Source organism: Aotus nancymaae, unplaced genomic scaffold (genome assembly GCF_030222135.1).
Source record: "Aotus nancymaae isolate 86718 unplaced genomic scaffold, 86718_ANA_hifiasm-v0.15.2.pri h1tg000053l, whole genome shotgun sequence".
In the NCBI taxonomy this organism is placed as follows: domain Eukaryota; kingdom Metazoa; phylum Chordata; class Mammalia; order Primates; family Aotidae; genus Aotus; species Aotus nancymaae.
The window spans coordinates 5,046,474-5,060,422 of NW_026988467.1; the positions used below are offsets into that span (position 1 = coordinate 5,046,474).

At 39.3% G+C, this 13,949-nt stretch overlaps 1 protein-coding gene across 7 annotated transcripts in view; it reads left to right on the forward strand.

Moving 5' to 3' along the window:
- Window positions 1-13,949, forward strand: part of PER3 (period circadian regulator 3) — a 61,678-nt gene that overhangs the window by 44,719 nt on the left and 3,010 nt on the right. For 3 of the 7 annotated variants that reach the window (XM_064363198.1, XM_064363196.1, XM_064363199.1), the window contains 3 exons: window positions 1,916-2,081; window positions 7,967-8,150; window positions 9,326-9,476. In XM_064363198.1, coding sequence (XP_064219268.1) covers window positions 1,916-2,081; window positions 7,967-8,150; window positions 9,326-9,476 — 501 coding nt within the window. Of the gene's footprint in view, window positions 1-1,915; window positions 2,082-5,431; window positions 5,510-7,068; window positions 8,151-9,325; window positions 9,477-13,949 lie in introns of those variants that run through there. The other 4 variants (XR_010337683.1, XM_064363197.1, XM_064363201.1 and 1 more) reach the window with 4 other exon arrangements.

A 13,949-nucleotide genomic window follows, 5' to 3' on the forward strand; every position in this document is an offset into this window, starting at 1 on the left:
CTAAAGTTAAGGTGCTTGCGTTGGGACTCAGTGCTGACATCCAGTGGGTAATCCGCATGGCTACTGTGAGTGGGCCTGTTAGCCTAATTATGTGTAAACACAAAACACAAATGCCTGGCTGTTTGGAAAGTAGACATGAAAGAATCGTCTATATTCTGGATTCTTACTTTGTGAGGTTTTTCCCAAAGTGCTATCTTTCAAGTTTTCATGTGAACTGGATTCCCTCCACTTTTAAAAATTCGATCCAGGTATTACCCTTAAGTGTTCATTGCCTATAATATATATTTGCTTACCTACAACCGAGTTCATGGTCTGGTAAGATGGGAATAAGCCATACTGACAATTTATCGATTGTACTTCATGCACAGTCACAGGACAACAGGTGTGTATGAAGCAGTAGCAGCTACTTTATTTGTATTATCAGTAGAGAAGGCAGTTTGTATCACACTTAAACATGTCATTTTTTTCAAAATCAAAAGTTTTTTTGGTCTGCTTCCCTTAACTTTTCATCCCTTTACCTAGAAAGCCATTCTCAGGTTTATTTAGCAGGTTAAACTTTGGAATCTGACATTCCTGTATAAAATTTAAGGCAAGTGTGAATATTTACACAAACTTTTCTTTGACCTTCAAGGTATAATACCCTCCTTTAAAAGATATTCAAAATCTGTGATCCAAATCAAGAAAATATGCTCAGTTTTGAAAGCCTGATGTTAGCATACTTGCTAAAAATCTAAGGCAAGGGAATGTATTACAGTGAATAAAACCTGGGCTGTGGAGTAAGACATGGATGCAAACCCTAGTTCTGTCACTAGTTAGGTAGATTCACTTAGACAAGTTATTTCACCTTTCTTTGCCTCTGTTTCCTTATTAGGAAAATGGAAAGGTGAATCCCTCATAGCTTACTCTGAGGGCTAAATGATGTAGTATTTATATAGTACTTCTCCCCATGCAGTAGGTGCTCCTAGAGAGCTGGAAGTTTGTTTTGTTCATTATTATATTCCTAGTGTTTGACACAGTGCTTAGAACATATAAAATGTTCAGTATGTATTTGCTGAGTAACAAATCACCTGTGCGGTGCCTGCCATGTAATAGGTACTGAGAAAGTAGTAATGCCTTCATATCGCTTACAAAGGAACTTATTCTTAGAGCTAGGCTGGAAAGCTTTTACTTCTTAGTTATATATATAAATTTTATTCCCTTTAACATGTGAAGTTGAAGATCTGCCAGTTACAGTAGTCTCCCTTACCCAGGGGATATGTTTCAGACCCTGGTGGGTGCCGGGAACCGTGGATAGTTCTGAACCCTATATACTGTGCATTTTTTCTTTACATACTATACATACCTATGGTAACCTTCATTTATAAAAACAGCAGTGACTAATAACATAGGACAGTTGCAGCAATATACTCATCACAGTTTCACGGATAGAAGATTCATTCTTCCTAAGATTTTAGCACCTTCAGTATATGGATTTTTCCCTTTCCTTGAGAACTTTCACTTTTTCACTTAAATGAAGCACTTTATGACTTATCTTTAGCATATCCCAATTGGTGGCTTCATTACTCTTGCACTTTGGGGCCATTTTTAAGTAAAGTAAGTGTTACTTGAACACAAGCACTACGATACCACGGCAGTAGATCTGATAACCAAGACGACTGCTGAGCGACTAACAGGTGAGTGGCACATACAGTGTGGAGGGAAGCAGTGAGGCAGCTGAGGATTTCATGATACTACTCAGAATGGCTCACAATTTTAAACTTAGGAACTGTTTCTGGAATTTTCCCTTTACTGTTTTTGGACCTCGATTGACCACAGGTAACTGAAACTACAGAAAGCAAAACCATGAATAAAGGAGGACTACTGTATTTTGTGGTAAGAAGATTAAAGTGTCTTTTCATGTGCCCTTACTTTCTAGCAGTGTGTTATAGGCAACAGTGGCAGTGAGAGCAATCCTGCTACTACCCCCGCACTGTCCACGGGATCACCTCCCAGGGAGACTCCATCGCATCCTACTGCCAGCGCGCTGTCCCCAGGGTCACCCCCCAGGGAGACTCCATCCGGAACTGGTTCTGCAGCATCAGGTAGTGGATCAGGACAACCAATGTTTCAAACTCCATTCACTGTGTGATGAGCTCTCACTGTGTACCCCAGGCACTGATGTGGAAGTACAGGGTTTTTTATTTTTTCCTTTTTTCTTTTTGTCAAAAAAAAAATGGGGTCATATTTACATACAATAAAATTCACCGATTTTAGGAGTACAAACAAGAATTCTGACAGGTGTGCACCGTAGTGTAAGCACCACCACAAAATCCACCATATAGAACATTTCTGTCACCCCAAAAAGTTCTGTGACTGTGACCCTCACCAGTCTGTCTCTGCCCTGACCTTTGGTCTCCTGGCAGGTACTGGTTTGCTTTCTTTGAAACACTTTAGTTTGCTTTTCCTATAATTTATGTATTATCAGACAGTATGCCGTCTTTCGTATTAGGATTCTTTCAGTTAGCATGATGCTGTTGAGACGAGACACACCCCCCGTGGCCTTTAAAGCTTAGATCTGTGATCCATTTTGAGTTAATTTTTGTGTATGGTATGAGGAAGGGTCAATATACTTTCTTTACATTGGGATATCTAATTATGCCTGCCCTGTTTGTTTAAAGGATGAATCTTTCCCCTATTAAATTGCCATGACACCTTTGTTGAAAATAACTTGACCATATATGTGTGGGTCTATTTCTGGACTCTCTTTTCTGTTCCACTGATCTATATGGCCAGCTTTAGGCCAATACCACACTTTGGAGTAATGTAACTTTCAAGTAAGTCTTGAAGTCTGGTGAAGTAAGTCCCTGAACTTAATTCTTCTTTTTAAAATGATTTTGAATATTTTAGATCCTTTGTCCATATAAATTATATACTTCATTTCTCAATTTCTAAAAAAAAAGTCTTCTGGTGTTTTGATTGAAATTGTGTTGAATCTATAGATGATCAATTTTCGAAGAATTATCTTCCTAATGATATTGAGTATTTTGATCCACAAGTACGATTTCTCTATTTAGGCCTTTAACTCTTCTCAGCAATGTTTTATAGTTTTCAGCCTGCAACTCTTAGACATATTTTGCTAAATTTATCTCTTAAGGATTTTATAATTGTTGATGCAATTGTAAATGGCTTTCAAAATTTTCAATTTTCAATTGTTTGTTGTTAGCATATATAAATTTTGTCAAATTGTATATTTTTAACTTATATTCTGCAGTCTTGCTAAACTCATTTATTAGTTTTAGTAGCTCTTTTGTAGATTCTGCAGAACTTTTCTACACCGTCTTTATTATCTGCAAATAGAGTTTTACTTCTTTTTTTCCATCTGTATGTCTTTGTCTTGTCTCATTGAACTGACTAGGACCCCCAGCGAAGTGTTTAATAAAAACAGGAACATAGACACTTTTGCCTGGTTCACAGTCTTAAGGGGAAAGCTGTTAGTGTTTCATCATTAAGTATGATGTTAAATGTAAGTTTTCCTTGAATGCCCTTATCAGATGGAGGAAGTTCCCTTCTACTGCTGCCCTGCTGAGATGCCTTTTCTGCATCTGTTGAGATATTCATGTGGTTTTCCTCCCGTCTTCTATTACTGTGGTGAATTACCTCCATTTTTGGACAATAAATTAACCTTGCATTTGGTCATGCTCTTTTATCCTTTTTTATATGTTGTTGGATTATCTTTCTAATATTTTGTTACACATTATTGCATCTCTAAGCAGAATATCGGTCCATTTCCTTTCTTTACTTATAATGTCTTTGTCTGGTTTTGGTATCAGTAATTCTGGCCTCAAAAAATGAGCTAGGAACTATTCTTTGCCATTCTGTTTTCTGGAAGAGTTTGTGTTGAACTGTTATTACTTCTTTGTATGTTTGGTAGAATTTACCAGTGAATCTTTCTGGGCCTGGAGTTTTCTCAGTGAGGAGGATTTTAACAACAAATTTAAATTCTCTATAATAGATATAGGTCTAACCAGGTTATCAGTTTCTTAGTGATCTTTGGTAATTTGTATCTTCTAAAAAATGTATCTATTTCATCTAATTTGTTGAGTATTGGCATAAAGTTTTAATAATATTCCCTTTTCTTTTTAATGTCTGTGGGTTTTATGGTAATGTACCTCTCTTCTTGCTGGTATTCGTATTTTTTCCTGATCAATCTGACTGTATGTTTATCAATTTTGATAACTTTTCAAAGAAGCAACTTTTGATCTCAGTGGGGTTTTTTTTCCTTTTTGTGGCGGCGGGGGTGTATTTTATTAATTTATGCTCTAACTTTTTTTCTTGAGACGGAGTCTCTCACTGCTGCCCGGGCTGGAGTGCAGTAATCTCGGCTCACTGCAGCCTTTACCTCCCGGGTTCAAGCAATTCTTCTGCCTCAGCCTCCTGAGTAGCTGAGATTACAGGTGCCCACCACCATGCCCAGTTAATTTTTTTTTATCTTTAGTAGAGATGGAGTTTCACCATAATTTGCCCACCTTGGCTTCTCAAAGTGCTGGGATTACAGGCATGAGCCACCACATCTGGCATATGCTCTAATTTTTATTATTTCTTTTCTCTTTACTTTGGATTTTATTTGTTCTTTTTCTCATTTCTTAAGGTAGAAGCTTAGATCACTGAATTAAGTTTTTTTCCCCCAATATAAACATTTAATGTTATTGAATGCTCTAACCATTGCATCCCTCAAATTTGGGTATATTTTTATTTTCATTCAGCTTAAATAGTTCTTTTTTTTTTTTTTTTTTGAGCCGAGATCTCACTTGACTGCCCAGGCCGGAGTGCAGTGTTATGATCCCAGCTCACTGCAGCTTCAAACTCCTGGGCTCAGCAACCCTCTGGCCTCAGCTTCCTGAGTAGCTGGGACTGCAGGCATATGCCACTGTGCCTGGCCAGTCTGAAATATTTCTAATTTCACTTGTATTTTCTTCTTTGATCTTTGGATTATTTAGAAAGGCTTGATTTCCTAATATTTGGAGACTTTTTAGATATTTTTATTTTATTAATTTCTAATTTAAATGTAGTCAGAGAACATTTTTTTGTATTTGTAAATTTACTGAGACATTGTGTAGTGGTCTGGAATTTGGTCCATCTTGATGAATGTTTCATGTGCATTTGAAAAGAGTGTGTGTTCTGCTATTGTTGAGTCATGTGTTCGTTCTATAAATGTAAATTAGATCAAGTTGGTTGATGACGTTGATCCAACCTTCTCTATTCTAACTGATTTTCTATCTGTTTTATAAGTTATGATACGGCTCTTATATGTCTAGCTATAATTGTGGATTTCTCTATTTTTTCTTATAGTGCAATGAATATTTGCTTCATGTATTTTGAAGGTCTTTTATTAGGTGTATATACACTGAAGATTATCCTCTTGATGAATTGATCTCTTTTTTTAATTTTTGAGATGGAGTCTCGTTGCCAGGCCCAAGTGCCGTGGCACAATCTTGACTGACCAGGTTAAAGCGATTCTCCTATCTCAGCCTCCCAAGTAGCTGGGACTACAGGTGCGTGCCACCACGCCCAGCTAGTTTTTGTATTTTTGGTAGACACGGGGTTTCACCATGTTTGCCAGAATGGTCTCAATCTCTTGACCTCGTGATCCGCCCGCCTCGGCCTCTCAGAGTGCTGGGATTACAGGCGTGAGCCACTGCGCCCAGCCAAATTGATCTCTTTATCCTGAAATATGTCTTACTTTGAAGTCTGCTTTGTCTAATATCAGTGTATCCAGTCCAGCTTTATTTTGATTAGTGTTTACATGGTATTTTGTTTTTCATCTCTTTACTTTTAACTTCTCTGTGTCTTTATATTTAAAGTGAGTCTCTTGTAACCACCACAGAGTTGGGTATTGCTTTTTATCAGTGTGATGATCTCGGCCTTTTACTGCAGTGCTTGCTTAGACTATTGACATTTATTGTGACTATTGATGTGGTTAGGTCTAAGTTAAACCTTTCGTCCTGCTGCTGTTTTCTGTTGGTCTCATCTGCCCTTTCTTTTTTTCCTCCTGCTCTCCTCCTTTTGGGTTAATTGTGTATTGGCTTTTCAAGTATACCGATTTTTTTAAAGTTTTTGTTCTAGGATTTACTTTATTTTTATTTTTATTTTTTCTTGGAGACTGAGTCTCGCTCTGTCGCCCAGGCTGGAGTGCAATGGCATGATCTCGGCTCACTGCAACCTCCACCTCCCAGGTTCAAGCTATTCTCCTGCCTTGCCTCAGCTTCCCAATTAGCCAGTACTACAGACATGTGCCACCACACCCAGCTGATTTTTTGTATTTTTAGTGGAGACAGTGTTTCACTGTGTTGGCCAGGCTGGTCTCAAACTTCTGACCTCAGGTGATCCGCCCACCTCAGCTTCCCAAAGTTCTGGGATTACAGGCATGAGCCACCGTGCCCGGCCTGCTCTAGGATTTACAGTGTACATCTTTTACTTATCACAGTTTACCTTCAAATATTATACCTATTGTATCACTTTATATATTAGAACCTTAAAACGGAGTACTTCCACTTCCCCTTTGTCTTTTGTGCTATTTTTGTCACACTTTAAACATATGTAAAAAAGCCCACAATAACATTGTTATGATTTTTGCTTTAAACAGTAATAACTTTTTAAAGTCTTTTTATGTGGGTATTTTGTTGTTGTTTTGTTTTGTTTTAACACAGGGTCTCACTCTGTTACCCAGGCTAGAGTGCGCTGGTGCAGTCATAGCTCACTGTAGCCTCAAATGCCTGGGCACAAGCAATCCTTCAGCCTCAGCCTCCTGAGCAGGTGGGACTACAGGCACGCAGCACCACGCTCAGCTGATTTTTTATTTTTATGGAGATGGGATCTCACTATGTTGCCCAGGCTGGTTTCGGACTCCTGGCCTCAAGCAATGGTCTCATCTTGGCCTCCCAAAGTGCCAGGATTACAGGTGTAAGCCACCACTCCCAACCTAAAGATATTTTTTAATGAGGAAAATTTTTTATTACGTTTACCCATATATTTAGTATTTTTTTAAAAAATTAGACAAATCTTTTTGTTTTGTATTTTTAATTCCTTCAGAGTCAATGAGAAAGATCTAGAAGAGTCAGATGCAAGATAGGAAAGAAATGATCCTAAGGCTTCATAAGCAGCAATAAAAGTATGATCTTTGGGATAAAGTTTCTCTCTTGTGACAGGAGGAAGGTGAGGAGGGAGTACATATATGATTAATTGTGTATATTTGGTATAATGAAGCTGAGCAATTTGCTTTCTGATGCCTTCTTTTTTCTTTGTAGAATAGGTGAGAGTGAGGGAGGAAATAGAGAAGGTAAAAATAATCATTGCTGGGGTAGGTTAGTGCATTGACCAGAGGATGGTAGCAGGATTCCCAGGCATTTTGATGGTCCATTTGAGGTTGGTGATGATGAATTTATTGTAGAAACGCTGTACCCCATATGTGACTTTTTCCATGCATTTGGCTACTTTGGTTTAGTTAAGAACAAAGTCAATAATTGGCTTTATTGGAGTTGGCATTTTGACAGTTATGAAAAGTCAGAGGGAAAAAGAAGTCTAAGATATTGCAAGGTGTGTTACTGAATGATGAACTGAGGACTTAGGCTGAATAGTGAAGGAACTACCAGAAGACTAAGATAAATTTATGGTTGAAATAATTGAACAAGCCAGTGAGAAAGTGAAGCTGAGATGTTAATGATTTTGGAGATGGAACAGTTATGGGTGATGATACAGGACAATGTGTGTAGCCTTGAGAGTGATAGCTCATTAGGAATGGAAAAAGAGATCTTGGGAAGACCAGAGAACCAGGAGGCTGTTCACAGGGAGGAGGATGTTTCCTGGAAATAATGGTTGGGCTGGCTGATAAGGAGGACTGTCTGAGGCAAAAGTCTTTGAAGAATGAGAACCAGCTTGGCAAATCAGTCAGACAGGTCTTTTCTAATTATTTGTTGTTGATTTTTGACAGGAAGCAGTGACTGCAGTATATACTTTACTGGTAGTGCTTATTCTTCTGAAATCTCCCAAAATGGGCAGCAATCTCAGGATGTACAGAAAAAAGAAATATTTCCCAATGTCGCCGAAGAGTCCATCTGGAGAATGATACGACAGACACCTGAGTGCATTCTCATGACCTATCAGGTACCCAAGAGGTAAGAATGCACTTTAGAAGACCCACTTCTTATATTTTCATGTTTCTTTTTTTCTTTTTTGAGATGGAGTCTCAGTCATCCAGGCTGGAGTGCAGTGGCACAATCTCAGCTCACTACAACCTCTGCCTCCCAGGTTCAAGCGATTCTCCTGCCTTAGCCTCCTGAGTAGCTGGGATTACAGGTGCACACCACCACACCTGGCTAATTTTTGCATTTTTAGTAGAGACAGGGTTTTTGGTTTCTTTTTTTTTCTTTGAGACAGAGTCTCACTCTATCGCCCAGGCTGGAGTGCAGTGGCGCGATCTCAGCTCACTGCTACCTCCGCCTCCCTGGTTCAAGCGGTTCTCCTGCCTCAGCCTCCTGAGTAGTTGGGATTACAGGCATGCACCACCACATCTGGGTAGTTTTTTGCATTTTTAGTAGAGATGGGGTTTCACCATGTTATTCAGGTTGGTCTCAAACTCCTGGCCTCAGGTGATTCACCCACTTCAGCCTCCCAAAGTGCTGGGATTACAGGCGTGAGCCACTGCACCTGGTCGAAACAGGGTTTCACCATGTTGGCCAGGCTGGTCTTGAACCACCGATCTCGGGCGATCCACCTGCCTCAGCCTCCCAAAGTGCTGGGATTACAGGTGTGAGCCACCACGCCCAGCCTGTGGTTTCTTAATGTGTTTTTAAAGACAAAATAATTCTTGAATGTTTTATAACTTCCCTTTGAGAGGTGTATTTTCAAATTTATTCGTTTGAAGTCAAATGATGAATGATTTCTTAAAATAAGGATGGCATTGATAGTGTCACCTATATTGAGATCCAGACTAAGCAAAGCTTACACATCATGAGACAAGGAAACAGAAAGTCTGTGCTTTCCAAGATGGCACACAAGTACAAGAACTTTTCATTTTAGACTCTCGATTTTTTTTCCCTTGTTCTAAAAGAAAAGAGCTAAGGGAAATCTCCCATACACCTCATTAAAACATCATACAGATATTTTCCACCAAGAAAAAAGTCTACTCTACCTACTTGACAAGGAGATGCTCTAGTTACTTTTTAATTGTATGCCTCATATGTTAGAAGATGTAAGGTGTATTACCAACCAAAAAGAAATGCTATTGCTAGATGACATGTTAGGAACCCTGTGTCTGATTCAGGACGCTTATGATTCTGTTTGTTTTCAGGGTTAAAGAAGTTGTACTAAAAGAAGACCTAGAAAGGCTGGAGAGTATGAAGCAGCAGCAGCCCCAGTTTTCTCATGGGCAACAGGAGGAGCTGGCCAAGGTGTATAATTGGATTCAAAGCCAGGCTATCCCTCAGGAAATTGACGTTCAAGTAAGCACAGTAATAATGGCTGTCATCTACTCATGTGTTTTTAACAGGTAGTGGTTTTCATATAGGTCGTGCTTTTGCATGATCCCACTACAAACTTCAATCTTCACAGTTTACCTCTGTGGTAGGTGTTATTATTTTCTCTTTACCAGTAAGCAACAAGTAAGGTGTACACAGGTTAAATAATTAGTACAAGGTCATGCAGTTCATAGGGTTTTGAACACAGATCTTTTTGCATCCAAGTGGTTTTTTGCTTCCACCAGCTGAAAGTTGGGAGACAACAAAGAGTCAAAACACCTGCATTGGTGTGTGATTGGCTGCATTTGACATGTGACTTGTGTATTTCAAATATGTCTGCATGTTTGAAAAGAGTTAAAAAAGAGGTAAGATTCACACCGGAGGTAGTATTCATGCCAAGCAGAAACTTTAATGGGACCTAAGTGTCTTTTTGTTGTTATGAGGTCTTCTAAGTGAGACCATTTGTGAATACCCTGAACCAATAAAGGTTTGATTTACCAATGGTCCCAACCAGTGTTGGTGGCAGCTGTGGTAATGGTAGAGGTGGTTGTACTAGTAATGAGGTCTTTATTCCCACAAGTATCAAGTTATGGGAGGTTGAAGAGTCAAAATAAAAACAATAGCAAATAGGCCTAGCCCAGTGGCTCATGTCTGTAATCCGAGCACTTTGGGCGGCCAAGGTGAGAGGATCAAGAGTTGGAGACCACACTGGGCAGCACAGCCAAACCTCGTCTCTAATAAAAATCAAAAAAAGTAGAGGGTGTGGTAGTTTGCACCTATAGTCCCAACTACTCAGGAGGCTGAGGCAGGAGGATCACTTAAGCCTGGGAAATTGAGGCTGTGGTGAGCTATGATGTCACCACTGCACTCCAGCCAGTCTCAAAAAAGAAAAAGAGTGTGTGTGTGTGTGTGTGTGTGTGTGTGTGTGTGTGTGTAAAAATATTTAAAAACGAGAATAAAGTTAGATGTTTTAAAAAAAAAAGTATGATATTAAGGTTTATGAAGTAAGCAAAACAATGAAATCCTATTCCCCCCTTCTTAAAAATTAACACTTTTTTATTGTGGTATAATACACATAACATAAAATTTACCTTCTGAACTATTTTTATGTATATAATTCAGGAATATTAATTATTTTCACATGCAGCTATCTCCACCATCCATCTCCAGAAGACTCTTCATTTTGCAAAACTGAAACTCTACCCATTAGATAATAACTTCCCCCACTTTTACACTGTTGGTGAGAGTATAAATTAGTTCAACCATCATGGAAGACTGTGTGGCGATTCCTCAAGGATCTAGATATGGAAATTCCATGTGACCCAGCAATCCCATTACTGGGTGTATACCCAAAGGATTATAAATCGTTCTATCATAAAGACACATGCACACATATGTTCGATGGGATGCTGTTCACGATAGCAAAGACCTGGAACCAACCCAAATGCCCATCGATGATAGACTGGACAAAAAAAATGTGGCACATATATACCATGGAATACTATGCAGCCATAAAAAACGATGAATTCGTGTCCTTTGTAGAGACATGGATGAACCTAGAAACCTTCATTCTCAGCAAACTGACACAAGAACAGAAAACCAAACACCGCATGTTTTCACTCATAGGCATGTGATGAACAATGAGAGCTCTTGGGCACAAGGAAGGGAACAACACTTACAGGGCTAGGTCAGGGCGTGAAGGGGAGGAACAGTGGGGTAGGGCGGGGAGGATGGGGAGGGATAACACCAGAAGAAATGCCTGACATAGGCAACGGGTGGGTGGGGAGATGGAGACAACAAACCACCATGGCATATATGTACCTATGCAACAATCCTGCAGGATGCAGGACATGCACATGTACCCCAGAGCCCAAATACAATTGAAAAAAAAACAGTAATTTCCCCTTTCCTCCTTCTCCCAACCCTTTACAACCACTGGTCTACTTTCTCTTTTTCCTTTTTTTTTTTCTTTTGAGACAGAGTCTTGTTCTCTTGCCCACACTGGAGTGCAGTGGCATGATCTTGGCTTACTGCAACCTCTGCCCCCAGGTTCAAGCAATTCTCCTGCCTCAGCCTCCAGAGTAGCTAGGATTGCAGGCGCACACCACCATGCCCAGCTAATTTTTCTAGAGACAGGGTTTCACCATGTTGGCCAGGCTGGTCTCAAAGTCCTGACCTCAAGTGATCCACCTGCCTCAGCCTCCCGAAGTGCTGGGATTACAGGTGAGAGACATATGAACTTGACTACTCTATGCTCCTTATGAGTGGAATCATACATTATTTGTCTTGTTGTGACTCTCTCTTGGTTACTATTTGCATGTAATATTTTTTTACATCTTTTCACTTTCCACCTATTTGTGTCTACATCTAAAGTGAGTAAATAGCATTTATCTGAATGATGCTTTTAAAAATCTGTTCACTTTGGGAGGCTGAGGCGGGTGGATCACAAGGTCAAGAGATCGAGACCATCCTGGTCAACATGGTGAAAATCCTGTCTCTACTTAAAATACAAAAAATTAGCTGGGCATGGTGGCGCGCACCTGTAATCCCAGCTACTCAGGAGGCTGAGGCAGGAGAATTGCCTGAACCCAGGAGGCGAAGGTTGCGGTAAGCCGAGATCACGCCATTGCACTCCAGCCTGGGTAACGAGCGAAACTCCATCTCAAAAAATAGGAAAAAAAAAAAAAAAATCTGTTCAGTCAGTCTCTTTTGATTGGAGAATTTAGCCCATTTACGTTTAAAGTAACTACTGGTGAAGAAGGACTTACTTATGTCACTTTGCCATTTGTTCTGTATGTGCCTTAAATGTTTTTTTCCCTCATTTCCTGCATTACTGTCATCTTTTATGTTTAGTTGGTTTCTTGAAGTGAAATGTAATGCCCTGCTCTTTTCCTGTTGTGTATATTGTGTAGCTATTTTCTTTGTGATAACCATGGGGATTATATTCAGCATTCTAACATTATATCACTCCGGTTTGAATTTATACCAGCTTAATTTTGATAACCTACAAAAACTCTGCTTCTATAGAATTCCATCTCCATCTTCTTTCAGTTACTGAAGGCATAAAATTAGGTATTTGTACATTGTGCTTCCAAAAACATAATCATTTTTATGCATTAATCTATTAAATTTTATAGAAATCAAAATATGGGATTACAAATCAAAGTTAAAATAATACTGGCTTTTATAGACTAGTTTTCTTTGAATGTATTAGTTTCTTAAAAACAAAAAGTGGAATCATACATCATTGTTGCAATAATAATATTTACCTTCGCTGGAATCTTTGTTTTTTCATACAGCTTCAAGTTACTGTCAGTGTCCTTTCATTTCAACCCTGAAGGACTCCTGTTAGCATTTCTTGGATGATAAGTCTAGTGGTATCAAACTCCATTGGCTTTTGTTTATTTGAGAATGTCTTCACTTCTCCCTTACGTTTGAAGAACAGTATGGCCAGACAAAGGATTTCTTAGTTGACAGTTTTTTTTCTTTAAGCACTTTGAATGCAATGGGCCACACTGCCTTCTGGCTTCCACAGTTTCTGATGAGATATCTGCTGATAACCTTATCAAGAATCTTCTGCATGTGATGAGTTGCTTTTCCCTTGCTGCTTTTAAGATTCTCTTTTTGACTTCACGCTATTTAATTACAGTGTGTCTCAGTGTGGATCTCTGAGTTCTGAGTACATCCTAGTTGGAGTTCATTTAGCTTCTTGGATGTTTATATTCATGTCTTTCATAAAATCTGGGGAGTTTTCAGCCTTTTTTTTAAATTTTTATTTATTTATTTTTTTTTATTTTATATTTTTTCTTTTGAGACGGAGTTTCGCTCTTGTTACCCAGGCTGAAGTGCAATGGCGCGATCTTGGCTCACCGCAACCTCCGCCTCCTGGGTTCAAGCAATTCTCCTGCCTCAGCCTCCTGAGTAGCTGGGATTACAGGCACACGCCACCACGCCCAGCTAATTTTTGTATTTTTAGTAGAGATGGGGTTTCACCATGTTGGCCAGGATGGTCTTGATCTCTTGACCTTGTGATCCACCCGCCTCGGCCTCCCAAAGTGCCGGGATTATAGGCGTGAGCCACCGCTCCCGGCCTTTTTTTTTTTTTTTTTTTTTTTAATAATCTTTCTGCCTCTTTCTCTTTTTCTTCCTCTGTAAGCGCCTCCATAGTGCTTACATTGGTCCACTTGATGGTATCCCACATGTCCTCCAGGCTCTGTTGACATTTCTTCAGTGTTTTTTCTTTTTGTTTCTCAGACTGGACAATTTCAATTGTCCTGTCTTCATACACAGATTCTTCCTTCTGCCTGCTCACATCTGCTTTTGACTCCCTCTAGTGAATTTTTTATTTCAATTTTGTACTTTTTATTTACAGAATTTCTTTCTGGCTTCTTTTTAGGTTTTCTGTCTCTTTATTGATATTTCCATTTGTTTGTACATTGTTTTCTTGATTTTTCTCCA